This window comes from Netta rufina (genome assembly GCF_964035555.1).
Source record: "Netta rufina genome assembly, chromosome: 3".
Taxonomy (NCBI): Eukaryota; Metazoa; Chordata; class Aves; order Anseriformes; family Anatidae; genus Netta; species Netta rufina.
The window spans coordinates 3,618,793-3,646,141 of record NC_140125.1 but is presented as its reverse complement, the minus strand read 5'-3'; the positions used below and the strand labels follow the sequence as shown (position 1 = coordinate 3,646,141).

Genomic DNA, 27,349 nt, shown 5'->3' with positions numbered 1-27,349 from the left:
GAAATGTTTCAAGAGGTTAATTGACAAAGTAGTTTTCTTAATTTCATTTATGTTAAATTTAATATTGAAGATGATTTATTAGAAGATTTTTTTTTCAGTTTGTACCCTGAATTTCATTCTTGCATCTTTTTTTTAAACTGGTTGTTTATGATGCTGTTTCCAGTGTCGCCCTGAGGAATCCTTGAAGCTGTTTGTACCGCACTGCTGCAGTGTCATAACTCACCTTACAGTCAGTAAGTTTATAAGATTTTTCATATTTGCTTTGTTTTGACTTGGCTTTCATTAAGCATGGAAGTAATACTGAAATTTTCCATGTTTCCTGATAAATTCATCTTATTAAGATGAATTCATCTTATTAATATTAAGATAAATTCATCGTATTAAGATGAATTTATGAATAATATTAATAGGAGATTATTTCTGTTCATTATTTCTTAGGAAAAATTATAAATGCAACAACTATTTATGTGTAATTTCAAAGCAGAAATTTCTCAAGCTATGAGAACACGGTTCTTTAAAAAAAAAAATGTGCCAGTTCCGAGTGTTTCCAGACATTCCTGAATTACTCAAAGTATTCATGTTTTTAGTTTAACTATAATAAATTTCACTTGGTTGCGGGTGAAATGAGTTGGAATTTTGTAATAGAAGGGTTGGAGTAAACTTCTTGGATGCAAGTATCTGGTTTATAATGTAGTTTGTTTGGAAAACTTCACTGCACTATAGTTACAGCAATGCTTATCGCTTGTTCCTCTAGATGATGATGTATTACGTGATGAAGAATTAGATAAGGAGCTACTTTGGAATCTTCAGCTTTTGTCAGAGGTATTGCAAAGAATATTCTCCTCATACATGTATGTCATTAAATCTTATTTAGTGATCCTGAAAGAAGAAATTAATAAATTCTAATTGTTGTTAAACTATCTGTTAATTGTTAAAATTTAAACAATTGTTAAACTAATTGTTGCATGAATTATGTTGCATAACTTTTTTTCTTCTCTAACTTTAAATGGGACATAAGTGGATGTTGCTTCAAGAACATAAACATATGGTCTGTATGTGGAATAAAATTAAAGCATTTATTGCAATGAGTTGTTGAGGTGGAGAGAACGAAGAGGGATCAATACAGGGAAAATATCTTCTGGTAAAGATAACCTTTTTGAAATGTATCTCACTGTGTGCAAGTAACGCTAGAAAATCTTGAATGAGATCAAGAGGGGAAGTATATCAGTTCCTATGTGTTACACTATTCAATAGTGGTAAAAGTGGTAGTTCATGTGTAAACTCTGATATGAATTTGGTGTGATTTACAGAATGAAAGCTGGTACAGGATCACTTGCACAGTATAATCCTCTCTTTAGTCCTCTAGAATAAAATCCATTCTGTTTACCTTAAATGTTTATGTTTCCTATTAGATCACTCGAGTGGATGGAAAGAAGTTGCTACCATACAGGGAGCAGCTTGGGAAGATTCTGCAGCGAACCCTACATTTAACCTGTAAGCAGGGTTACATTCTGTCTTGTAACCTACTGCATCATCTTCTTCGTTCTGCTACACTTATCTACCCCACAGAGTACTGCAGTGTGCCAGGTGGCTTTGACAAGCCTCTTTCTGAATACTTTCCTATCAAGGCAAGGATTTTCATTTACTTAGGATTAGAGGATTTGACTTTCTTTTTAAAAAACAATCATACACAATATTACTTGTTTTCATTCTGAGATTTCTGAACATAGGTAGCAGCAACGGAAAGTGTAATTGAAAGATGCTTTAAGCTTTTAAATGTATAGCAAATATCCATTTACTTAATTATATTGATAGCAAAAAATGAATACTGACTGTTTTGAGTAGTTACGTAGCATGATGTGTTAGTTTAATGGTGTGCATTTTACAATGACTGCATGGTTATGATAAGGTAATACAAAGCAAGAGTGTCTGTTCATATTTCATAATTTGTAATATATGATGCATTAGGTTGAGACCCTAGTCAATGAAGTGCAGTGGTGTAAACTGTTAAGTTTAAGTGAACAGCAGAATTCTCCTGTTTATCTCCAAACATAAGTATCCAATCACAGGAATCATTATTGCACTGGGACGAACTTAATCTTTCATCTGCTTCTGTGGATGAGAGCTTTAGCCTTTCCTTAGTTCTTTTTGTATAAATGTGATCATCAGATATAACAAGTAATGCTGGGTACATGCAAAAGCGAGTACATCTTTGCAAAATAGTTGCAAAAAAGGAGATAACGGTACTTTCCAGGAATTTACAAGGATTTTTCTGGATTTATATCCAGCCAAAGGAATAACAAAGTTGTGTTTCAGTTAGACCAGTACAGTCCTTTGCCTTTTAGTCCTTTCAGGTATGTGTTATGTTCCAGGTATATGCAGACAATGTACTAGATTTGGAAGTTCTATTCAGTTTTATTGTTTTGTTTTTTTCTCCAGAATTGTCCTGATAACTGCTTTACAGCAGTAGCTAGTTCTTGTTTTTCATTAATAGTAAACACTTAAAAAAAAAAAAATAATAAAAAAATAAAATAAAATAAAATAAATGCTTTAATAGGAAATGTCTTGGTTAATAGGAAATGTCTTTATTTAATATAGGACTGGGGTAAACCAGGTGACCTGTGGAATTTGGACATCCAGTGGCATGTACCTTCAGATGAGGAAATAAACTTTGCTTTTTATTTGCTGGATACTTTTCTACAGCCTGAGCTCACCAGACTAGAACACTATGCAACTGGAAAACTAGAAATGTCCAGGTTAGTGGTAATATGTCAAATGGAGAAGGTGCATTTATCCACTCATGTCTATTTCGCCTAGTTATTGCCAGTTGTGGTGGTGGTACAAAGGTTAAGGAGCATAACAGCATAATGTTACACTGTCTTCTGGGACTATTTCAAGTATCTTTCCAAGATTTTTATTTTTCAAAGAGCATTTAGGTTGGAACTGCATTTCATAAAATGGATACTGGATTATTTTGAACAGAAATACTCTTAGAACAGGAATACTCCTATAAAAAGTTCTGAGGATACTTTATGTTGGTATAAAAACTCTTCTGTTCAGGAAGTTCTTTTAATGCATACCACAGGTTTAATTTTAGTTTGTTTATTTTTAATTTTAAAATTAAACTGTTTAAATTGAACTTTAAATTAAATCTTTAATTTTAGTCAGCAAGAAAAGAATCTTCCTCTAGACTCTATCTTTGGTACAACCAAACTACTTGCTTCCCTACTACAAGTTAAAGGATTTGCAGGGACAATGTGTCCCTGCAAAAAAGTGGTAGTGTACTAATCGAGGAGGTAACACAGAGTCAGTGGCATGAACAAAGGGGAAAGGAGGCAAGAATACCTTTAACCAATCTTGTTAAACTTCATTAACATGAAACCATGGCTTCATAGGACAATTTTGTAAGCACAAGATAATCATTAGTGTAGTATGTGCTGAAGCTTTTACAATTATCAATTAGTTAAAGCCGGTTACAAGCAGTAAATATCAAGATTTTTTTTCTTGTTTCAAGGGTAAGAGTTTAATAGTATACATCATTGGATGTTTGATACGACATCCTATGTCGTGCTGTGAAGTGCTGCCCTGCATGAAGCAGGTTGTATCGAACTAGTAAATATTTTTGTCCTACTAAGGCCTCACACTGCTTTATATCTGAAAAAGGCAATGCTCGATAAATTAATGTCACCAAACTGCAATCACAGTATGTGCTTCAACTAAAAGAAAGGCTCTGTTTCCTATTCAGGTCTTTAGTTTATTTGTGTGTTTTTCTTTTGCTTTCTTCCTTTTCTCTGTGACACCTTGTATATAAAACCGTTAATTTGTGGTATTTGGGGTAAAGCTGACTGTTTTGGAATTGGTGTATCTGTTTATGCTGAATTTTCCTTTACTGTTGCAGAATTTAAGATCTCCAAAACAAGATTTTTAGAAAACAAAGTTGAGTGTTAGAGCTCAGTGATCAAATTAGATCGCAAAAAAGCACAGTTTGCTTTCTGTAGTTCACCCTCTTGTGTTTGATACAGCTAAAGAAAAAATCAGCTTTTATATATATATATATATTTTTAAAAATATGGTTTATCATTTGTATATTTTCAAGCATTTAAGGTAACAGTTGAAGTAATCATGTTTTCTTCTTTGTTTAAGAGATGATGTGCAACAGTGTCTTGCCATAGTGCATAACTGCTTGATTGGTTCTGGGAATGTTCTGCCTCCTCTAAAAGGAGAAAGGGTAGCTCATCTGTAAGTAAAATTAATTTATATATCACAAATATCTTTATCTATTAAATTACTTAATACCTTTTCTTTCTCCTCTGTTTTCTATTGCTATTATCACCCAACAGTTTCCTGTAACTTTTTAAGGAATAACTTCCTTTACTAGTATAAAGATGCAGAAATTTGAAGTGTGGCTTACAGAAACTGGAGTACTTAAAACGTGAAATAAGTTTTAGGGTTTTTTTGTGCAAATGTTTTAAAGTATGTGACAGCATTGTGTTGCTGATACTATTTTACATGAAGTAAATGGAAGTTAGGGATTTGCTTGTGGGTTTCTCTCCTTCAAAGGAAGCCGTCAAATTGTAATATGCTGTCATCTTAATCATGTTTTTATCACCCTGAACAAATACATAAACATTCTGAACTAAACTTCTTTCCAGCTGTGTTCTTAGTTTATAATAGGAAGTAAATCCTGTTTGAATGTTCATACCATGTGAATAGTGTCAGAAAAGAACTTGGCTACTGGTGCTAGTATACAGTAGAGCTCTAGCAAAAATGCTCAGGTGAATTTGCATTTTGGAAGTAACAAGAACTTTCTGTTGCATCACAGTAGTTTGGCTTTAAAACAGTCTTATTTAATAGATTGCTGCTTAAGTGTTAACTTGTTTGAGAAAGCGTGATGAAATATTGTTAGAGGCAACTGCGAGTTTAAGTATTTCTGTATCTATTTCTATGTATCACCATTTGAAATACAGAGGGTTTGGCTTGTGTTAAAGTCTATATTTGGTGACTGGTAATTTGTTTCTGATTGTATGTCTCTCCCCCACCACCACATTCTGGATACTAGAAGTACCAAGGAGCATTGATTCAGTCTCAAATGCATTAGTTCAGGTGCTGTGCGCTCTTTGTGCAGGGTGAGAGATATCTTCTGTGTGTACTTTTAGAGTGTTGGTTAAGCTGGAGAGCTTAACCATTACCACTGGCTACCACTAAGAATTGTAGGCAAGTCATCTTTTGAAGAGGTAATGTGGGGCGTTCAGACTGATTTAGGAATAGCATCTAGAATAAGGACTCGAACACCTTTCAGTAGGTGTTGACTGTTCCCGTACCAGCAGTATGTGGCTGGTCAATATTGGGGAAAATGTGGGACTGGTGTTAGCATCGCTTCTTGATTCAGTCTGAATCATGCCTTAACCTTAGACTGTGTCTGGTTTTGTTTTTGATGTGGACTGCTTAGGATCATCTCTTGTATTTTGGGGCAGGGTCTGTAAATGTTTAACGTACAGGTTAGAACATTAGCTTATAATCAACTTCTGAATGATTTCAATGCTTAGGGAAGATCTGTTTCATGCAGTTAGTTATCTGTTTTGCCTTATTAAATATATGCAATCTATGTGAGAGCATGCTAAAATCAATTTGTGACGAAAGAAATCAAAATCCTACTTTTCTTGCATGATCTGCATTATAACACGTAATAGTTCATTCTAGTAAATGTCCATAGAGCTTCGGAATCCACCATTATTTGTTCTTTGGACAGACTTTCTGCTTCTGCCCACTCTGGGTAGGTCTTGCATCCAAACTTCTTATGTTTATGTCAAAGCTTTTTAAAACTGTAATTAATTTATCTTCTCAGTCACTTTATACAGGACACTGGAATTAGCCAACTCAAATCAAATGAGTTTTGTTTAATAAGCTTCAGCTTATTTGTATAATTCGAATTATCACAAATGGAACATACTTCTTTTAAAGGAGGAAATCTGGGGTAAGAAAAGTGGACTTGTGCACAATTGATTATGTTCTTACTAAAAAGCAATATTAAACAGATTCCTGTGAATGCTGTTTTCTATCCCATATGTCTGTATGATAATATCCAATTTGAACGTAGGAGGTGTCTTTTGCTGAATGTGTTGCTGGAATAGAAAAGGTTTGATTTTAATTGCAATTGTGTTGTGAGTTCCTGGGATGTTTTTTGGTTAAGATAGCAGTTGTTTATAATGGGAACTGGCTTGGGAATGCAGTGGAAATGCACATAAAGCAGAGATCTGAAACTGAAGGGCATTTATTGATAGGGACTACGCCAGTTACCCAGAGTGCTTGCTTTGCGAGCTCTGCGGGCACAGTTACCGCTTATCACCAGTGGTGCTGATACTCGCTGTCATGTGGCAGTATAAGAATATTTTGAATGCAGGTATTGGTAAATGGTTTCATGTGTTGAATTAGATGATCTTTAAAGTCCTTTCCAACCCAAGCCATATGCGCTATATATTTTTTAAGTAATTCATGTTTGAAACAATCTAGTGTGGGAGATGTCGTGTGAGAATACCTCTGTGCCTCTGAACTCCAGTGACCTGTAGCTGATGACATGCGATGCAATGCAGCATTGTTGTTTGTGCTGACTTTAAGGTACAGCTGAACAGGTGTAACTGGTAGATTTTCGTCCATCTTGATATCTGATGATTAGGATTCCTGAAAATTATTGCCAGGCAAAACAGATGATGTATATCCATTCCTTCTAACCCTCCAGCTGACTTACTGAAGGAAGAAAAGTCATATTGATGGGAGGGTTTGAACCCCAGCAGAAGAAATACAGGAATGGAGTGCACATTTTGACTCTCTATGTAGCAGGATGATGAACTAGATGGGATGGTTCAGTTAGTATCTCTCTGCAGGCTGTTCCAACTACTAAAATGCTTTTTCCCTTGAATATATTTTCTGTTTTCACATTTGACAAGTAACTGATGCCAAAGTACCTGAGAACCTGTTTTGGGGTGTCTGTCCTCAGCCTTGGGTAGGGGACAGCAGAGGATGACAGTGGCAGGAATAAGGGAGAAAGGGGCTGCTCCTGCCCCACAGGCTGCAGCAGCAGTGATGTCTTATGGGACCTAGTTATCAGCTCATCCTTTTTATCAGCTCATCCTTTTGTGGCTAGGCTTGGTTCTCCTCCCTGCTTTTCCTGATTAGGTGTGCATTCTGCTTCCTTAGCAAATACAAAGATTTTATTTTAATAGTTTTTTTTCCTAAGGTACACTGATACCTTTGCCTTTTGTAGGCAGGTATGTTTTGTCAAAATGTGTCTGGCTGCTATATTTCAGTTCTCTCAGTCTTGTGTTGCTGATGTTTGTAAGCAGCATCATGAATTTTAACTGATGTAATTAGATCATTATTATGATTGTCAGTTAAATGAGTGACTGGTATGAAGCAAGATGACTTCACTGGTTGAGGAATTATTTTTTTAGCTTAACTAATACAGAAATCTGATGATGAAAATTATATATTGTCCTATGTCACAGCTGTTACAAGCTAGCTAAATGCTTGCTTCATTACTGCACTTCATTATTGCTTGTTGTAATTAACTTGTGTCGTTGCATAAAATTCTCATACTTTAGATGTGAGTTTTTTTTCCGTTGTTTCAGTGGTGTGGCATTTTGTTTGCTTGATGGATGACTTTTAACTCACAGTATTACATAAATGTGGTAGTCCCTGAGGGGGCTGAGAATAGAAGCTTGATGTTTTGTGGAAGTTTTGGTGGAAGGATTGAATCCAGCTTCAAGTCCTTCTGCTTAAGAAAAAGCAAATTGCAGCTATGAATACACAAAACTGCTTTCCACTAACATTATAAGTATTTGCTACTGGTGATTTTTAGCTGCTTAATTCTTTTGAGGTTGCTTCTAGAACAAGAAATTGTTGCAAATATAAGGCCTCTCTAGTAATACGTGGACAGAATTCTGTTCTCCTGCAGCTGTACTGTTAAAATATGATTCTTTTTGTTTGGTTGTAGATGATGTACCACAACTCATCAACATTCATTTATGAAAATGTCTGTTATACTGTCCACTTCTAGAAACTTTTCATCTTGAAAAGTTTTCTATGGAAAGTCATTTGTTCTATTTCTCTAGAGTTTTTCAGGTTCCGTGTTCCCTAATGTCAAACAGCTGAGAATATCCAATAATTTAATGGATAATCCAAAGATGTTAACGTTCTTTAATATTTCTCCTCGTCAAGAAGAGCCTTTGTTTCATATCTCAGCGGTTTGTGTGTGTTTGTTGAAAATATATTTGTTTCTTGAATGGTTAACATACAGAGCTTTTTGTTTGTTTTTTCTTCACATGAAAAAGCTTTGTTTTCTTCATTTACATTGCTCAATAAAATGCTGGTTAGAGTAAAGATTGAAAAACTTCTGTGTATCTACAAGTGTATACATTGGCTTGAGTCTTCTGGAATCTCCTGTTGGTCTAGCTTAATGTTTTCACGCCGATTCATTAGTTTTTCTTCTTTTTAATCTTTCAGTGACTGTTAGTCTCTGAACTGAAAAATACTGTTGTGTTTTTTTAACTGAAAGCACATTATTAGAATGACCAACACTTGATTTGGATACAGTCTGTGTACCCAAAAGTACTCAGCATGTGTACATACAGTCAGTATACATATGACCACAGCTGCTGTGAAGTGCTTAAAGAGTGACAGCAAAGTTTATTGAACCTGATCATAAATGGCTTAGATTTCACAATGCTCCAGCTTTTTCTGAGACCAAGTATTTCCTGTGTGTAGCTTGTGTGTAGTTTTCTCCCATTTTGCCCAAGTTTGGGAGTAGAGTTCCTGTGTTTTTTACATAAATTACCTAAATCGTTTACATCCTTCTGAAAATCCCATTGTAGTTTAATTTAAACAATACCTCACACTATTTTAAATGCGTTACTGTGAACACCACTGTTTTAAGTGTTACTTTGAGCATTTTGTAAGTGAGCAGGTATTCAGGAAGATTATAGGTAACTTAGTAGAAAACAAATTTGTGCACAATCCCTGCACAAGTACATAACCCAAACTTGTTAGGACTGGAAAGGGCAGTTAATATTCATTAGGAAATGGAACTGTAATGACTGTCTCTTAGTGCTGACTTCTTATTTCTTAGCCTGTAGGGATCAAGAAACATACCTCCCTTTAAACGTTATCTGTTTTGGAGGATGAATGAAGTCCCTTCAGAAGTTCTGCATATAAGAGATTAATAGAAAACAAAGTCATGAATCTGTAATGTGTGTGTATATGATTTATTCCATGTAATTCTGCAAGGAAGAAAGGAGATAAGGGAGGATGCAAGGAGCAATCCTTTAGGATAGCATGAGCGTTGTTTGGGGCTGAACAAGGCGATCAGAGCTGTGGTGAATTAGCCTGTCACAGTTAGAGAAAAAAGATTACTCTTTTCTTTTCCATGCCTGCAGAAACACAGTGTGGTGGTTGCCCTGCTGCATGGGGTGTGGGGGTACACGTAAAACTTGTGTGTGCTATCTGCCCTTTTCCGTAAGGGACTGCTGTAACTGTAAGTCATGGCCATGGCCTTTTGTTGGAATGACTCTAACTGTGTGCAAGCAGAGATTTTTCAAATGCAAAGAACAGAGCTTTCTGAGGTTGGGAGATCTTTCACTGATGTTCAGCTGAGGTCCCATTCATTTCTCTTGCTTGCAGCCTGACTATTACTGAAGTAATCTTTAGCAGCTGGGGTAGGGAAGCAAAAACAGAGTCACTCAAAGGACTTCCAGATTTTCCCCGCCTCTTACATACAGCTTGGTTAGGTAGGATGCTGTATTGCTCTTTTCTTGCTGAAGATGTGGGTAGGAGCTTGTTAAATGTCCTTTCACTGAAGGTGTTCAGGTCAAGGATAAGACCGCTTCTTTTAAATGTGTGAGGATGTGACATCGTATGCTGAGGGGCAGGGCTAGCTAACCTCTCTTGGCATCTCCAGGAAACTTCCCAGCTCTGCTGGGGGAGCTGCACACAGAAAAGGGGACAGTTACTCCTCCACGGTGAGTAACCCTGTTTTCTCCTTGTTCACCTTCCCGCTGTTGTCTTATAGTCTCTGATGTCAAAATAGGCTGATGCAGCTCTTGATCTAATCTTGAACGTGGTGCTGTTTTTTTGGCTTTGGGGTTTTCCTTTCTATTAAAAACTTTGCTCTGCAATTGGTTCAGCAGAGCAATGCTAAAAGTTTTGTTTGTTTCTGAAAAGCTGTATCTTATTACTGAAGTCCTACTTATGTAATGAGGAATATGCCCACAAACACTTGAATAAAGTGCTCTGTAAAATGTCTGGGAGTTGAAAAAACATGGGGCAGCAATTTTCTCAAATTAAGATGTTTCTGGCTTTGCACTGTGGTGAATAAGGGAATGAATTCTTTGGAGTTCTGTTTAATTGGAATTTCTTTTCTAGCAATAATTATTGATACTCTGCTCCTAAGTTTTCTTGGCAATTTGTGTTGGATGCTGTTGCTGCAGAACAAAGCACAGTATGATTTGTACCTTGCATGAAGTATTGAAAATCTCTCTGTCAGTATTGACTACAGTTACGAAAAACATCTGAGGTTGTTTCCTTTTGTATGTCCTAAGCTGTTTTTCTCTGACTCAGTGGCTGACACTTAAAATGCAGAGTACTGGTAGCATGGATCTTAGTTGTGGGCCAGCCAGAGAGCTTTGCTGCATCTTGAACACAGTATTTTCATCCTGTTAGCAGCCCTGCTGAAATACGTGGTTCTGCCTGGGGAGCGATGTCATGGTGAGTGTAAGGACAGCCCCAGGCTAGCTGGTGGTTACAGGAGGCTGTGTTGGCATGTTCTTGGTCTGTTCAGGAACCTGAAGGGTAGAGAGATCTTGGAGTGTTGTTCTTCCTTTGTTTTAATATTAGAGATTTGGTTCAGAACTTGGCTAGCTGGCAAAGAACACCTGAGTGCGTTTTGCTGGGAATGGGAAGGAACCACCACAATTTGTAATCTCTATTGCCCACCTGAGGGAAAACTGGTCAATTACACTTGAATTTTCCGTGCTGCCTAATGGATAGGAAAGCCGTGCATGAACTTAATTTGTGCATTCGTACGAGGAAAAACTGTTTAAGGGTAAAAATACATTTAAGTGCTTAGAGAAAAATGCTGCTATGAGCTCCTTTACCAATCAACATATCCAGCATACTATATAAAAATAATTGTTTAATGTTTAACTTCCTGGCATTGTTGAATTTATCTGTTGTATTTCTTTTTTTAAAGCAGTAGTATTTGGGGTGGGAAGGTTCTCTCCCTCCCCACGTTAATTTCAGAATTCTCTCTTTTCTGTATCTTTCCTAACTTGAAAGATCTGGTCTCAGGGAAATTCCTAACAAATATTTTTCTAAGTCAATCATGTAGGTGATTCTAAAAAAGCAAGTTTGTGAGACCACAAAAGCTTTATAAATATTTATTTGGGGACAAAATGCTGGTTTCATGTTGGACATTTTGCAAATTCTGAACAGTTAAAAATGATAACTTCACCTCTTTATGCCCAAATCGATTAAGAAAAAGACATTTCATTTGACTTTTGCTGTTGATGTGACTGTTATGAGGTCTGAGAAGTCAGTTTGTTTAACTAATTTTTGGTTGCAAGACATTTAGATTTGCATCCCTTCATATAATCAGCATGGTAATTGTAGCAATTGTGCTTTAATGTGTTGATTTTTACAGAAGAAACGATTTTTTTTTTTTTTTGAGTTCTGACAGAAGTTTGCAGTTGCCTGAAGTCTGAGAGCTTATTTTAGTGTCTGGTAGGGTGTGCTCAGATGTAGAATCAGTTGTTTTTTCATGTGTTACTTAGCACCTGTAATAGGAGTAGAACATTACTTCAAATAGCTTTCTGTTTGCTCTGTTGATGCAATTTTATATGGAAATTTACTTTTCTACAGATTTCTTGCCGATAGTATTTGTTTATTACAACGGTACAGTATTTCTTGTTCCTGACTTTCTTTCCAAAGCACACTGGAATATTTTTTCATTGAGAGTTTGAATTTGCCTACAGTAATATTTTGGGTGGAGAGAAGGCACTTCAAAAAAAAAATAAATAAATAAATGGAGGATATGTCTTTTAAATTCATTAGTATATGATGTCTGAATCTATATTTTATGAATGGTTATCTATAAAGCTAATTGAAAAGACCTCAAAATTGATTTAACTTTTTTAAACTAATAAGTTTGACCTAAATCCTGGAAAAAAACACATCACTTTATTTCGGAATCGTTATTAATAACGAACTTCATATAACAGTAAGTATCAGTCCTGTAGATAATGGGCACTTTAAAAAAAAAAAAAAAAAAAAAAAAAAACTTTATAAAGAATGAACCAAAGTCAGAAAAGCTTCAATTTAACTTGTCAGGGAAGGATTCTGTTTCAACCATTTACCCTTCAGCCACCAAATTCATCTGTCTTTCCTTGCCAGAGACAGCTAGCAGCCATGCTTGTTTTGATGAGTGTGTTCATAGGCTTGGCAGTGAGGAAAAATCTGTGGCTATTTAACAAAACTGGTGAAATTTTGTTAAATCAAGGGTTCTGGGTTCTAGGTATCCTTATGGTGTGTACTTGTCTCTGACAAGTTTTGACATGTAAGTAGGGTTGGTCGATAAATGTTAGAGAACTGAAGTGCACTGTTAAGAAACCCAAACCTCTTTAGCGCTACCAGCATGAATTATTAAATTAAATTCTTAAAACGAATTAAACACCAGTAAAGTTCACATAGTTGGTGATTTTTCCTACTGTGTAGTGATGCCTGGTATGTTTTCATGCAGGGTACCAAGTCTGGTGTCTTTGGAAGAGACAAAGCTGTACACTGGTGTTGAATACGGTAAGTAGAACCAAATTTTGTTCAGAGAGGTTGTAAGAGTTGTTTTGCTTCTTTATTTTGCAACACAGACAACAGTGAAAACTGTATGTTCTTACTGAGAGCGTAATTTTGATTATTCTCTTTACCCTAAAGTTTTTTTTGGGGCCAACACAGAAATTTTTGTGCATATGTCATTTTCATCTTCAGCTATGGTAAAGATACAGATATGAAACAGAAATACTACAAAATTGGAGTTTTCTTGGGTTGTTCACAAAAGGAAAGTTCCTATTAAGATAGTAGTAGTTGGCATAGAAGAAAGCATCACATAGTCTTCAAACATACTGGAAGGGCAGAAGTGGAAACAGAGTACTTGAAGACCAAAGGGTCAGTCACCTCATCTGGCCCATGTACAACACTTAATAGGCATGTTTTAATGACAGAGGATTAGTGAAGTCTAATTCCTGAGAGTCCTAAAAATGCAAAGTTTTGGAGATAAAGTTGTTTATGTTTTGAAGTCTGTCCTCAGGCTTTATTGTGCATATTCTTCACCAACTTCCAAGTGAAAAAGGGAAGCTTAAAAAAAGAGCTGAGGCACAAAGTAACTGCTTGTCAGGTGATTGAATGTTTTTAGGTGCTTTTACGCTTTTAAAATCAGATCAGTTGATTTGCAATCAGGGAGTTTGCAGCCATATAACATGTAACAGAATGTGCTTTAATTGAGTGATCCTTTATAGCAATTTGACGCTATTTAAAACTTCCTGATGAATTTGCTTGTATCATTTAGCCTGGGTTTTATTTTTGTATTTTTTTTTTAATGTTGAGAATGTCTGTTCCTCCATTCATTGGAAGGGAATAAATCCCCATTCTTTCACTGGCGGAATCACTTGAAATGTAAAATCTGTATTCTGTTGGCTTTCTCTTTTACCCTACTTAGTGTTCACTCAGAAATTTTCATATGGTTAATACTCTGCCATATTCTGTGTTTAAAAATTAAACCAACTATCAAGGCAGAGAAAGAAGGTGTTATAGTCTGCACCACAGCTTCTGAATAGTCTGCTCGGGCTTTCTACTGGTTTATTTATTTTTATATTGCTTTTTTCTTTTCTAATAAAGAATATGTTTAACTTTGTACAGATTTATCGAGAGAGAATTATCGAGAAACAATTGCAAGGGTTACAAGGAAATTGCTGCGTAAGTATAACCATTCCTTCTTTATGTACAAAGCGCTGTACGTTTGTCTTTTAAGTATAACTGTAGAGATGAGAAACTTGTTCGATTTACTTTGCCTGTAATTCTTAAATTTAAGCTTATTTTAAAATTTCTCTAAAGTGGTACGTTAACTGTTGGACTTGGTGATCTTAGAGATCTTTTCCAACCTAAATGAATCTATAATTCTATGAAAACTGTTTATTTTTAAGACTAGTTTCCAATCTGATGATACATAATTTTTCTTCCCATTGCAGGCTATATACTTGATAATTCAGAAGATGATACCAAGTCTTTATTTCTAATAATAAAGGTATGTTTATAATTAGTAGTACTTGACATATGACATAGCTTGTTTTTCAAGATAATTCTATGTCATCTTTTTATTTCCACAGATTATAAGCGATGTTTTACAGTTCCAAGGATCTCACAAGCATGAGTTTGATTCACGATGGAAAAGCTTTAATTTAGTGAAAAAATCAATGGAGAACAGGGTCAGTAATTTTTATTTGTAAAGAAATGTGTGCGTGGGGGGGAAATAGTTCCTAATGCTCATGAAGACTTTTTTCTTATTTTCTTTACAGTACTAATTGGTTTTCATGATTCTGTCATCTACTTTCTTGATAAGAATATTTTTTTCCTGTGCTTCTGTACCTTTATTTGGAAACCTTATACTTAGCAGTTTTAAATTGTAGTAACCCCCCCAGTTAGCATCCTTGAACCAAAATCTGAAACTCTTGGCATGGCGATCTTTTCTGATTCTTGTTTACTCGGTCATTTTTGTGACCAGAGCTTTCTTTTGCTTACGAAGGGAACTTATTTCCATAGTAATAGGCAAATTAAAATAAGTGAAGAAAAAAAACTATACCTGGGGAAAAAAATAACCAAGGGTTTGTGCAAATTTCTACATCAAATTTGCCTGGTTCTAGAAGAGAGTACCTGGGGAGAATGCAGTCAGTACAGATTGCTGATACGGATATTGAAATCTAAACCCAGTTATGTATTTGCTTACAGCTTCAAGGAAAGAAGCAGCATATCAGAGCTTTGCTGATAGACAGAGTTATGTTGCAGCATGAGGTAATACTTTCACTTAAGTCTTCACCAACTGCTTCACTAGAAAAGCTTGTTATATTGACATTTAATAAAAAGTGCAGTAATTCTGCACTAGTGTTTCTTCTACATTTTTAAAGTGCAAAAATAAAATCTGTCCTTTATTTGTGTTTTTAATGCAATTTAGTTGAGAACGCTAACAATGGAAGGCTGTGAATATAAAACCTCTCACCAGGAGATGATCAGAGATCTGTTGTGTTTGTCCACGAGTTCATATGGTCAGGTAAGGAACAACCCCTTTTTAAACTGAAATATTTGGTGCTGGGATTTTTTTTTTTTTTAAGTGTTTCAAGTTCCATTTTCAGGACCTTTATTTTTCAGTTTATTTCCATGGCAACATGAAATATGAAAATAATTATTTCATTTCCATTAGTTACCAGTTTGGACATACCTTTTACTTCAAATATAGCCCCTTTGTCAAATAAATAACTTAAATGTGTGGGCTGACTGCCAGTTGAGGCTACTTTTTTTTTTTTTTTGACTTTATTTCCAGATTTCTAAAACAGTAATTCAACATATAATTACAGTTAAAAATATATCAGGTTGAGGTTTTTAGGTGTGATATTCTCAATATGATTAATACATCTGTATGGGATGCTAAATCTATTTTTAAGAATTAGGCTGCCACCATATCTACTTCCTAAAAATACACAAAACAAGTGTGCCTGGTGGTTACACTGTGAACTCTTAGCCCTATGGGAATGCCATGGTTATATAAATTCAATTCAATCCACAGTGTTTAAAGGCTCTTTAGAGTTCTGTCAACTGCGTATGTTACGCTGTTTGTTGTTTGCTTTTAAAACAATCTTAAAAGTGCAGTGACAGGTTTTGGCAATACAGAGAACTTTCTTTAACCTTGTGGCTATTCTCAAATAAATGTTAAAAAAGTATGTTTTTAGAAGCAGCGGTTATTGAGCGTGAGGGGAAGCACATTATTTAAAACCTTCTACAAATAATGTGTTTCTACACACATTAATTGCATAAACTCTGTGCATAAGTTAAGCAACACCATCGTTACCCATTTCTTTTGTAGTGTATATATTTTTGGTTCAGAATACTTCCTAGTAATGTCTGTCTTCCCACAGGTCAGAAGTAAAGCTCAGCAAGCATTCTTCACAGCTCTGGGAACATATAATTTCTGTTGCAGGGATATCATTCCCTTGGTTTTGGAGTTCTTGCGTCCAGACCGGCAAGATGTCACTCAACAGCAATTTAAAGTATTGTCAGATTAACTTTGGTTCATGTCTTTGAAAGTGTATTTACAGAAGAATTTTTAATGATCGAAGCATGGTTTGCTTGTTTATCAGCATGACTCTTAAATTTTCATGGCATATAGTTTATGCATGACTAATATGAGGAATATTTTAGATGAAATGAGTTGTCAAAAGAAGCTTTGTGTTTATGTATGCTCCTCATTTCATTGACTGTTCAGGTATTACTAAAGTGTATGTTAACACCTCTTTTTCGTGGAAGTTGAGAAGCTATAGTCCAAAGCAGTAAGACTCATTAAGGAGTTCAATCAGCTGTAAGAGTATAAACTGGTAACTTGAACTGGACATAATGCTGATGACCTAAAAATGTTTTAGTAAAATCAGATGGGTTTTATTGTTAAGCAGTAGGTAATTATTGATGCTGTCAGGCCTGGAAATGATGCTGATCAATCAGAAGGCAATCTAAACATCCAAGTGTTCCCTTCATGGCCAAGAAAGCATCATGTTCCCTTCCTTGTCCTCCCTGTCACATTCAGGAGTTGATCATATCATGTCTGGTAGTTAACCGCGTCTTGTTCCATGGCATAACTTCAGGTCTGGTCCTGGTCATCAGCCTCACAATTTACCTGCAGCCCTGAAATTTTTGATACAACCAAATGTAGGTTTGGTTTTGGAACATAAGTTCACAGCAAAAACAGGTGTGATACTTAATCATTGAGTAGTTCATTCTATAATGTAATTCAAAAGTCAGTCATCCATTTTGTGGATAAATTAATTGGCAGGATTTATAATTTTATTAAAACAGTTCTTTAGCATAAAAAGAATTGTACGAAAAATCTTCAAAACTCTTTGGCAATGAGGCTACATAGCTGCATTCGGTATATTGTAATTATTTGGGAACTCTGAAGATGAATCTCTTCTGTGTGGGTGCATGCTTATGTATATTATCATAAGAACAGTGCATGTTACTCTTCTTCAAAATTACATTTTTCATTTTGTAGGGTGCCTTATACTGTCTTCTTGGAAATCACAGTGGAGTATGTTTGGCAAATCTTCATGATTGGGACTGCATTGCACAGACATGGCCAGCGATTGTTTCTTCTGGGCTCAGCCAAGCTATGTCCCTGGAAAAACCATCCATAGTTCGACTCTTTGATGACCTAGCAGAAAAAATCCATAGGCAGTATGAAACAATTGGATTGGATTTTGCGGTAAGCATCAGATGGCTTAAAGTTAACGTCTGGGTTCTGGGTGCATCTGATTGCATCAGTGTTTGAGACTCATTTATGTTGTTTGAGTTAGGGTTTCAATGCTGATCCCATTCTGATTTCTGTTACAGAAGAATGCAGGCCTGTGCTTTCAAGACTGAAATAATAATAGCTTCCTGTAATATTACTAGAATTTGTAATTTTCTGTTTATCTTCCTTGTGGAAAGGAACTTGTCTTCCAGTGTTAATTAGCATGCTTCTTGCTAATCAGATGTGAAGGTGTGTGTTGGTAGAGCCATGTGGTCAAATTAACATTATCAGTATTTGCAGCTGTTGTCCCACAGTACTCTGCACAACTGTCTCATGCCTAATCACAGAATCACAGAACTGAAGAGGTTGGAAAGGACCTCAAAAGATCATCGGGTCCAACCCCCCTGCCAAAGCAGGTTCCTTAGAGCAGGCTGCCCAGGTAGGTGTCCAGACGGGCCTTGAATATCTCCAGAGAAGGAGACTCCACATCCTCCCTGGGCAGCCTGTTCCAGTGCTCTGTCACCCACACTGTGAATACCAATTTATTCAGTGTGATAAATGTTATGGTACTTATTTTTAAGAATGAGTGCCAATTAATAAACATCTTTAGAAAAAAAAATCATAAAAATGCTTTAATTAAATATTATAGTTTGTCTTTTGTTTTAAAATAAAATAAAACAAATAGTTTAGAGAAACAATTCTGATGTGTGAATGTAGAAACAGTCTTCCCTACTCCAAGGACTTGCATGTGTGGACAGGAAATTATGCACTCTTCAAATGATTCAGAACCCTCCTTATTTCAAAGCAGAAGCAAACAAACATACATAAAAATTTCTAAGTTGCTGCTCACTCCAATCTCTGCATTTTTTTTTTATCAATAGGTTCCAGAGAAATGCATTGAGATAGCTGTTATGCTGCAAAGATCAGAACATCCAAGTTCAAATTTCACAGCCCTTTGCTCAGAGGAAATTCAGTTAGGAATTCAGCGACAGAAAGAAAAGAATGCTGAGGCTCTGCGGTAAGTTAAACCTCCCTTAGCACCAGTTTCCACTGCCTCAAATGCTTACTGCGCGTTAAATGTAATAATCCAAAATTGCTAAACTAAATTTTAAACTAGACAAACTGTCAATGTCCAAGAATTGTTGTGGTGCGTTTTCTCTCCTGACTTGTCAGCCACTTTCCTCTACACCCATATTTCCTTCCTTCTCTTCCTTCCCTGTCCTACCAGTTGGTGCTGTTTGCTGCATTGCATTCAGCCACCTTTTGCTGAGGAACTTTTATTCTACTTCTATGTGGTTCTTTCAGCAGCATCTAGTTGATGATTGTTTTTTTGTTTTTTTTTAAATACCCAGAAACTATGAAAATTTGGTCAACATGCTGTTGGACTGTGTGGAACAAAGAAATCTGTAAGTCTCCCAGTGCATGAAGCACTTGTTTTTTAATGGGGGGGGGGGGGAGGGTTGGAGGTGGTTACATGAATAAATACCAATTGCATCAAAAAGTGCAGGTTGCATGGCCAGAATTGAATAATATTTTCTCACCCTGATGGTAGTTTGTACAAAAGCAATTTGTCGGTAGGAATCTTGTGTAAGGTGCATTGTGGCAAGCTTGGAAAGCTTTTGTGAAAGTACCTGCAAGCATTGGATTGCTGGAGATCCTTGTGCATTTGCATATGCATAATACTGACATCAAATAGCTTTCAATTCACAGTATATTTGTTTACAAAAAATAAAAAGAATATCATTATAAGTTAATAATTACATAAATGGTGCTGGTTTGATCTTGGCATTTCAACTGGATGTAAGTTTGATTCCATTTGTGCATTCACAGCATTTTGGAGGCTTCCTAAAATGCCAGTTATGCTCCTTGGCTATAGTGATGTCAGAACATTGGTTATGTCAGTCTGAGTATATATTTACATAATTGTAACCTGTATAATCACGTCTGTGCATGTAAAACTCTATGTATCGTCTGGTTTGTTTTTTAGTCCCTGGAAGTTCGAGCACATAAGTATTGGTTTTCTGTCTCTGCTCCTGAGGGATGATAGGATACTGCCTGTCCGTGCCATAAGATTTTTTGTGCAGTGTCTCAACCACGATGCAATTGTAGTTCGTAAGGTAAAAACAATATAACTACATCTTTTTGGCTTTCAGCTTAATAGGTTTTGGATAGATGTTTGTCACTCAGCTGTGATAAAGTACAAAAATTGGGGTGTACATTCCTCCCCGCCTCCCAGCTGTGTGTGTATAATAGTTCCTAATCTAAGAATGTGACAGTTTTGGGAGTGCTGTAACCATGATAAACAATGTAAAGTCTGTAGACTGTGGAAACGTGAAACATTTCCTTCTTATTTACTTTAGGATGTTTTCTGCAGGTATGTACATGTATTTTTCTATCTGCAGCTTATTACTTGAAGGGAGTCCAGCTGTGTTTATACCTTTCTTTCTGCTTGTCTCCTCAGTGAGGCTTGAAAGTAACGGCCACATCATTTTTCTCCAGAATATAAGGGGGGAGATTTATTTTTGTGGTATACAAAGGTCATGCTTAACTCATGTCCTGTATTCCCTGGTGATAATTACTGCTTTATGGGAAGTATCAGCCGCTGGGATGGTGAAGCTTGATGTAACCTCTAGTGGCTTTTTAGGGCACTGAGTATCTGGCTTAAAGTGTGTCTTACGATGAGATGATGTAAAGGTATGGAATGGGTACATTAATGCCTGGTTCTTTATTTAGGTTGCCATCTCAGCTGTGGCTGGCATTCTTAAGCAGCTTAAGAGGACACACAAAAAAGTGCCCATATGCCCCTATGAAATAAGTAAGTTTTATTCAAAATAAGAAATGCTTTACTCACTTTTTTTATTGTTAAAAAAAAAAAAAAAAAAAAAACATATTTTTTCTGGTGAAATTAAACATAGAATCACGAACTTTTCATTTCTCTCTGGTTGTTAATGTCTTAACTAAACAAAATAGGTAATATTAATTAATTTTTTAGTTTTTTTAAACAGATTTATACATAGAATTATATATTAAGCTATTATTTTTGGTGAGATAAAACTTCAGAGGTATGGTTATAGTCATCCTCCTTTCAGAAAGCCTTGTAATTTGTGTGAATAACTTGTATGCCTTTTTATTCTTTTTCTATCATTTCTATTATTTCATTTCTATTATTTCTATTTATTCATAATTTCTATGGCACCTTTACATAAATTAATAAAGCCATCTTCGATTCCTATCAGTGTTACTTTTAATCTCACAGAGCAAATATCTGTACATGTTTGATGGAGGAAAAAGCTTTGAGCAGTGACATAAAAGCTCTTAGAATCTTAAAACAGAAGTAAGTTGCAGCATCTGCTGGAACTGTCAAGGAATGAGTTTGATGAAATAGTAATTCCTCTTTAACCAGGTGGAAACCCTAAGCCTTCTGGTATTCAGGCTGGTGACAGGCTGGATAACCAGTGGCTGCACTATGACAGTCGGAGCTTACCAAAGACTAAGGAAGCCTGGGAGTCATGTTGTTTTGTGGAGAAGACACACTGGGGTTATTATACCTGGCCTCAGTGAGTACATTAAATGTACATTAAAATAGAATTGTAAAAGCAAGGGGAAAAAAATGAGATGTAATGTGTGTTTTGTTTATTTTTTTTGACTGGGGAAAATTTTTTTTGTTCTTCTTGCTTGCTTTGCCACCTTTTGATTTTTTTTTTTTTAAGTGTCTACTTGTTTTTCTTTAGGTTTTGCGGATACTTTAGGCACTTATGCATATTAACCTTATTCCATTAAAACTATATGCTGATTTTAATTGAAGCATGTGTGTTCGCAAATCGTGCGATCACAAAATACGCGTGGTAGTCTTATTACTAATAATTCTGGATTGCTTGCTGTAGCAGTACTTTTATAATGGTAGGCTTGATTTTGTTGTAGCTGATAAATCCTGTTTAATATAGAGAACAAAAAAATGTTTCATTCTACTTTTCTTTTGAAACATTTTAACTTTATCTTTTCTTTTCTTTACATTTAGAACTATGACAATTTATGCTCCAGTTGAGCAGCAACCAAAGCTTGGGAGAAAAAGAGATGAGCTAACAGAGGTATGGGTTTTAGTGAGTTTCATTTGTGTATTGCTTTAATACTTCTTTGTTTTTTAATGATGCCCACAGGTTAGGGTACGAAGATCAAGTTCCCTACTCTATCTTAATTTAAGTATCATCTGTAATTTAGAGAATGCATACATAAAATGTGTGGAAATACTTTTTCTGCTTGGTTGCAGAGATGGAGATTGAACTCAACTACTGTGTTATCTTGTTTTTAACAAACCATAAGTGATAATTCTGAAGCCTAGATCCCCCAAAGAGTCTTTAAACAGTGTTTTTCTTCTTAATTTTCATACTTACTGTGTTAGCATACAAGAAGAAATGATTATTTTTATAAATGTCAGTGATCATGGAATAATTGTTAACGATAGCTTTTTTGTTCATTTTCAAATCTTTACCAGAGTTTGTAACAAAGGTAATTAAGGACAGTGGGAGTTATTATTTTGTAGGGTTTTTTCCTAGTGAAAGGAAGGATGATATGTAGTCATTAAAGATGATATGTAGTCACTTAATATCCCCTCTGAAATGAGGGTTAAAAATGGATGACTCTGGGATGATTTTTGCCAGCAGTAAAATGAATCATGGGAATTGAAAAGATTGGGATATTACTGTGGCAATCAAGCACTGCAAAGTTAATCCTTTTTTTTTTTTTCTTTTCTTTTACAGGCAGAACAAATTATATATGATCATTTTTCTGATCCCAAGTTTGTTGAGCAGTTAATAAAATTTCTGTCTTTAGAAGATAGGAAAGGAAAAGACAAATTTAATCCTCGCAGATTTTGCCTTTTCAAGGTAAGTGGAGTTCAATAACTAAATTGCTTCCTTCTCGCAGATAATTATCTGCGTGTGGAAAAGCCGCAATTCTGGGCTTGTCTCTCACTGTTGAGAAATAGTGATTTAAATGTATGCTGCTATGATTAATCCCATTAATCGTTTCTTCTGATTAACTACTTATGGAAATGTACTTAAAATAATGTAGAAGTCTGTAGGTGCTTGTATGTAATTCTATTAGGAAAGCAATGTAATTTCACTTTCTATCTATTGAAATCTAAAGTCCTTCACAATCATACATTCTTCCAAAGATGACAGTTTAGACTGATAATTACTGAAGACCCTTTCACATCTTGTTTTACAGGGCCTTTTCAGAAACTTTGATGATGCCTTCTTGCCAGTTCTCCAGCCCCATTTGGAACGCCTTGTGTCAGACTCCCATGAAAGCACCCAGAGATGTGTTGCTGAAATTATAGCTGGCTTAATAAGAGGCTCTAAACACTGGACATTTGAGAAGGTGCTGAAGTAGTGTCTTTGAGTAGTTCTGAAAGTTAAGGAATAAGTTGGAATTATTAAACATGTTAAACCTATGAAGTTGAGGGCTTCTGATGTCTTACCAAAGTCCAAGAATGGACTGGAAGACATTGCAATACTTAATGCTTCGTTGCCAGTGTTTGAGTGAAATTCATAGCTTGCTGTGGTGTCTGTACACTGCTAGGTGATAGTAAAATGCTACAGGATATAATAAAGAGTTTGCTATTGGGTAAGTAGCAAAGCTGACGTGGATTGGCATAAGTCTGCTTACATTCACCTCAGACCATTACATCTTTATTTAGCCCAGACCTAGCTGTCTAAATTACTTTAAAATGCATCTTTGTAGTGAAAAGTAATTCTAGGAGAACTGGATTTTTAATAAGAAAAAAAAAATAAAGTCCTTTGGATGTGCAAGACTGTTCTCCTACCAAAAGCGAAGTGTGTACAGTCTCTGATGTGTTTGTATTAAATTATCGGGATTAAATTGCATATGGAGTCCACAGTATTTCAAAACACCTTGCAAACAGAATTGAAATGATTCCTGAAGTCTTAACTCTTATATTGGTTCCTTTTTATAAACATTATAGAATAGCTGCTTCTAGAAATGGTATTCTTTCCATGTTTTGAGAAGATAGAAGGAATTGGGTTCACACAGGTTAGGCAGCCATTTTGTTCTTAAATAGACAAATCTTTTGCCTTTTTGCTGAGCAGGTGGAAAAACTTTGGAAGCTTCTCTGTCCATTACTTCGAACAGCTTTATCCAACATTACAGTGGAAACATACAATGATTGGGGCACATGCATAGCAACCTCCTGTGTAAGTAGTACATTTTTAGTCTTGTAAAGATATATCCAGGTGATATAGCTTTGTATACAGGTAATGTGTAAATAAGAGCTTTAGAAGTGTTTGAATATATTTTATCAGCTAAAGCTGAGAGCTGTAAGTACAATATATAAAAGTACCACTCATCTAAAATCTTACAGCTTTTGAGGAAACTTTGCTTTCTTCTGCCCTTTGCAGACAGTTAAATGTAACATTTCAGAAAGGAAATAAAGCCTTAATTTTCTTTCTAAGTATTTTAGAGGAGCTGTATAAGGATAATGTTGTTAAAGTGTGTGCTTACTGTGTGTTTATCACTGATCATTTTTTTCAAATTACATTTTCTTTCTTGAAAGGTTATGCCGTGAAAAATTAGTCTCTAGTTATCTTCTGATGTAAACTAAAATGTCTACACACTGGTGGTCTGGGATTTGTGGGGTCTGGGAAGGAGGGTAAATGATAGGCCACAAATATCTTGTATCAGTCATTCTTTGAAGTCACTCAGCAAAATTTTGCATAACTTGTCAGCCAGAACCCTGACAAATAATTAGCAAAATTCCCGTATCAAACATGAATGATTATTCAAATACGTCAAAAAAAATAAGCTAAATTGTTTTCTGTTCCAAATTGCTATTTACCAACGAGTTTAAAACATGTTTTCATTTGTAGTTTCATTGTACTTTCTGCATACTGAGCTTCACTGTGAAAAAATTTTGCACTTTCTTGGTAGAGTAAGCACAAAATATGCCAAGAAAATCTGTCAAAACTTTGCTTGTTTATACATTATACAAATCCCTGGTTTGCTTTATATCTCTGAAACCTGTTTGTTTTTTAGGAGAGCAGAGATCCTAGGAAACTGCACTGGTTATTTGAATTGCTGTTGGAATCTCCATTGAGTGGTGAAGGAGGATCATTTGTAGATGCATGGTAAAATTTTAACTCTTCTGTTGTGGCTGAATAAAGGAAATAAGAGCATGGATAAAATATATTGAGACTATATTGTGCCAGATGGTTTGTAGAGGCAGGAAGCAAAAACACTCCTTTTCTGTTAGTTAGGTTTGCCTATCCAATGGCAGTTTCTCTATTATTTTTTTTGTGCCCTTAAATCTAGTTAAGAGAATGCCAAAGGTTTGGAACTGGCATAGCAGCAGTACTGTTCTTTAATTCTGCAGTGTTTACTGGTCTTTGCATGAAGCTCATTCAAAGATGCTTTTATACGTTGACGCATTCAACATTTAAAACAAGGCTGGGGCAGGGGGACAACTAGAGAAGAGAGGAACAACTTGGTATGATTACAGATGTATTGTTCCTATTTCTAGCCGGCTTTATGTACTGCAAGGTGGCCTTGCACAGCAAGAATGGAGAGTACCAGAGCTGTTGCACAGACTGCTGAAGTACTTGGAACCTAAACTCACACAGGTTTACAAAAATGTCCGAGAGAGAATAGGAAGGTCAGTGTTCTCTTCTGTAGTCCTTGCTTGAATTGTTTCTTCTGTTCATAGTATTTGGGTAACTGAGTAACTTAATAGCTACACTGAAGCAGTGACTTATCTCTGTGTGTGAATTCTGCTATATAAAAATTACCTAAGTTACTGTTAACAGACTTGTTTCAGAAACGTCAGATGGCTTCTCCATTTTTTTACTTCATGTATATGGTTTGTTATTTTTATGTATGAGATCTCTAAAGCTTTTAGAAACAAATTTACTTTGCTCAGGGCCTAATTAATTAGCTAACTAATTAATTAGCCATAACTATACAGGGAATTCTTTAAAGAGCATTTTAGTGACTTAAGAGCTAGTTGCAGATCTGTTTGGGGGAGGGAGAGTTGTGGTTCAGTGACTAGCCCTGCTTGACTCACATATCTACAAAGAGAGTATTTGGAATATATGCTTTTTTTTACGTAACTTTGAGCGAAGATGAGAGGAATTTGATTTTTGATATTTAGTACTTGCAAGAGTAGCAAATGGATTTCTCTGAACCAGTCGTGCTAAGCGTATGTTGCTTCTTTGCTTTATTTTAGTGTGTTGACCTACATATTCATGATAGATGTTTCCTTGCCAAATACTGCTGCAACTAAGTCTCCTCGTGTCCATGAATTTACCACCCGAATACTTGAAAATCTTAAACCCCTCATGGAAGCAGATGAAGAAATTCAAAATCATGTTATGGAAGAGAATGGAGTTGGAGAACAGGATGAGAGAACTCAGGGCATTAAACTCTTGAAAACGAGTGAGTTACCCCCATTTATAAACCTTATTAAGTATGATTAAGGACTGCAAATCATATAGCTTCAATACAGAATTTCACTTCAGAGATCTGTGCTGTAACAAGGAGATACCTGTTTCAGGGTTGAGGTTTATAACGTCAACTTTAGAAGGTCCAACGTAACTGCTAGTGTGGGTCCACTAATGTAGCCACTCCTAGGGTACTCTAGCAATGAATTGGATGTATAATTTGTTGGGGGATTATTATTTTTTTACCTTCTTATTCAGTGATCAGCTCTCTTTTTTAAAACAGTTCTGAAATGGTTGATGGCAAGTGCAGGACGGTCCTTCTCTACAGCAGTCACGGAGCAACTCCAGCTTTTACCCTTGTTTTTCAAGGTATCCACTTTAATTGCTGATATATTAGTCATGTTTGAAAACATGATGTTACATATGAAGTTACTGTTTTTCTTTTTTACAAAGTGCCTTATATCAGCAATGGAAAACATGCATATTGATGAGGCCCCAACTATTTTTTTATGCTAATGTACACTTACAGTTCGTAATTTAACCTGCTATATGGTTTCCTGAAAATGAGTTGTAGATTAATGATCCTATATGTTTGTAGTTTGGGTGGGAGATGTAGATGGGTGGGAGAATGGAACATGTTGAATTAATGAATTAATGTTTTTGTTCTAATACTACTTTGTGTTTTTTTTACTTTTTCTTTTTTTTTCTATATATTTCTTCTTTTGCTCCATTATTGGGCAATTCTTTCTAGATGGTGACACCTCTAATCCTTTGTATTCTTTCATGAAGTTGGGTCATTGAGTGCTGTATATCAGAAATAATGCATATTTGCATGCTCCAAAGCATGTCCTTGCTTCGTATAAACGTCAGTCAATAATCCAACAATAAACTGAAGTTTACTTTCACAAAAAGGAACTTGAAATACTAATAAAGGTTTCAATTTTGGACCTACATCTAAAATACTAAATGAATTGGATATCACACCTGAAAAATTGCTCTGGGGAACAAAATGCTTAATGGCACCCATTTAATCCTGAAGAGCTTCATGCTAGCCAGACAGTTTGGATAATACATGGTGCAGTACAGTTTATCTGATAGAGTTAAGCATTTCTCTTTCTGAAGCGAACAGGGATCTCAATTCTGTTCACTTATTTTCAAGAGGTTACTGCTGAGAATATTTTAATGTTATATTGATTCATTTTTTTCCTAGATAACTTAGGAAAATTTCCTGTCATTGTCCTTCCAAGCGACTAAACTTTTTCTAGGATTTGGTTGTTAGCAATGCTTTATTACTGACATTAGCTTTTTCTTTTTT

At 35.6% G+C, this 27,349-nt stretch overlaps 1 protein-coding gene across 1 annotated transcript in view; it reads left to right on the top strand.

The window, feature by feature from the left end:
• The window catches only part of PSME4 (proteasome activator subunit 4), a 61,560-nt gene that overhangs the window by 25,055 nt on the left and 9,156 nt on the right, over positions 1-27,349 (top strand). Inside the window, exons 16-41 of the mRNA XM_084284879.1 lie at positions 164-233; positions 755-822; positions 1,413-1,628; positions 2,599-2,756; positions 4,144-4,239; positions 12,785-12,840; positions 13,954-14,010; positions 14,283-14,338; positions 14,421-14,519; positions 15,040-15,102; positions 15,263-15,358; positions 16,221-16,352; positions 17,348-17,557; positions 18,466-18,602; positions 18,937-18,990; positions 19,572-19,701; positions 20,318-20,399; positions 20,988-21,141; positions 21,603-21,672; positions 22,342-22,467; positions 22,811-22,963; positions 23,692-23,796; positions 24,635-24,726; positions 25,119-25,250; positions 25,821-26,029; positions 26,318-26,403. Coding sequence (XP_084141005.1) covers positions 164-233; positions 755-822; positions 1,413-1,628; positions 2,599-2,756; positions 4,144-4,239; positions 12,785-12,840; positions 13,954-14,010; positions 14,283-14,338; positions 14,421-14,519; positions 15,040-15,102; positions 15,263-15,358; positions 16,221-16,352; positions 17,348-17,557; positions 18,466-18,602; positions 18,937-18,990; positions 19,572-19,701; positions 20,318-20,399; positions 20,988-21,141; positions 21,603-21,672; positions 22,342-22,467; positions 22,811-22,963; positions 23,692-23,796; positions 24,635-24,726; positions 25,119-25,250; positions 25,821-26,029; positions 26,318-26,403 — 2,907 coding nt within the window. The remainder of the gene's footprint in view (positions 1-163; positions 234-754; positions 823-1,412; positions 1,629-2,598; positions 2,757-4,143; positions 4,240-12,784; positions 12,841-13,953; positions 14,011-14,282; positions 14,339-14,420; positions 14,520-15,039; positions 15,103-15,262; positions 15,359-16,220; positions 16,353-17,347; positions 17,558-18,465; positions 18,603-18,936; positions 18,991-19,571; positions 19,702-20,317; positions 20,400-20,987; positions 21,142-21,602; positions 21,673-22,341; positions 22,468-22,810; positions 22,964-23,691; positions 23,797-24,634; positions 24,727-25,118; positions 25,251-25,820; positions 26,030-26,317; positions 26,404-27,349) is intronic.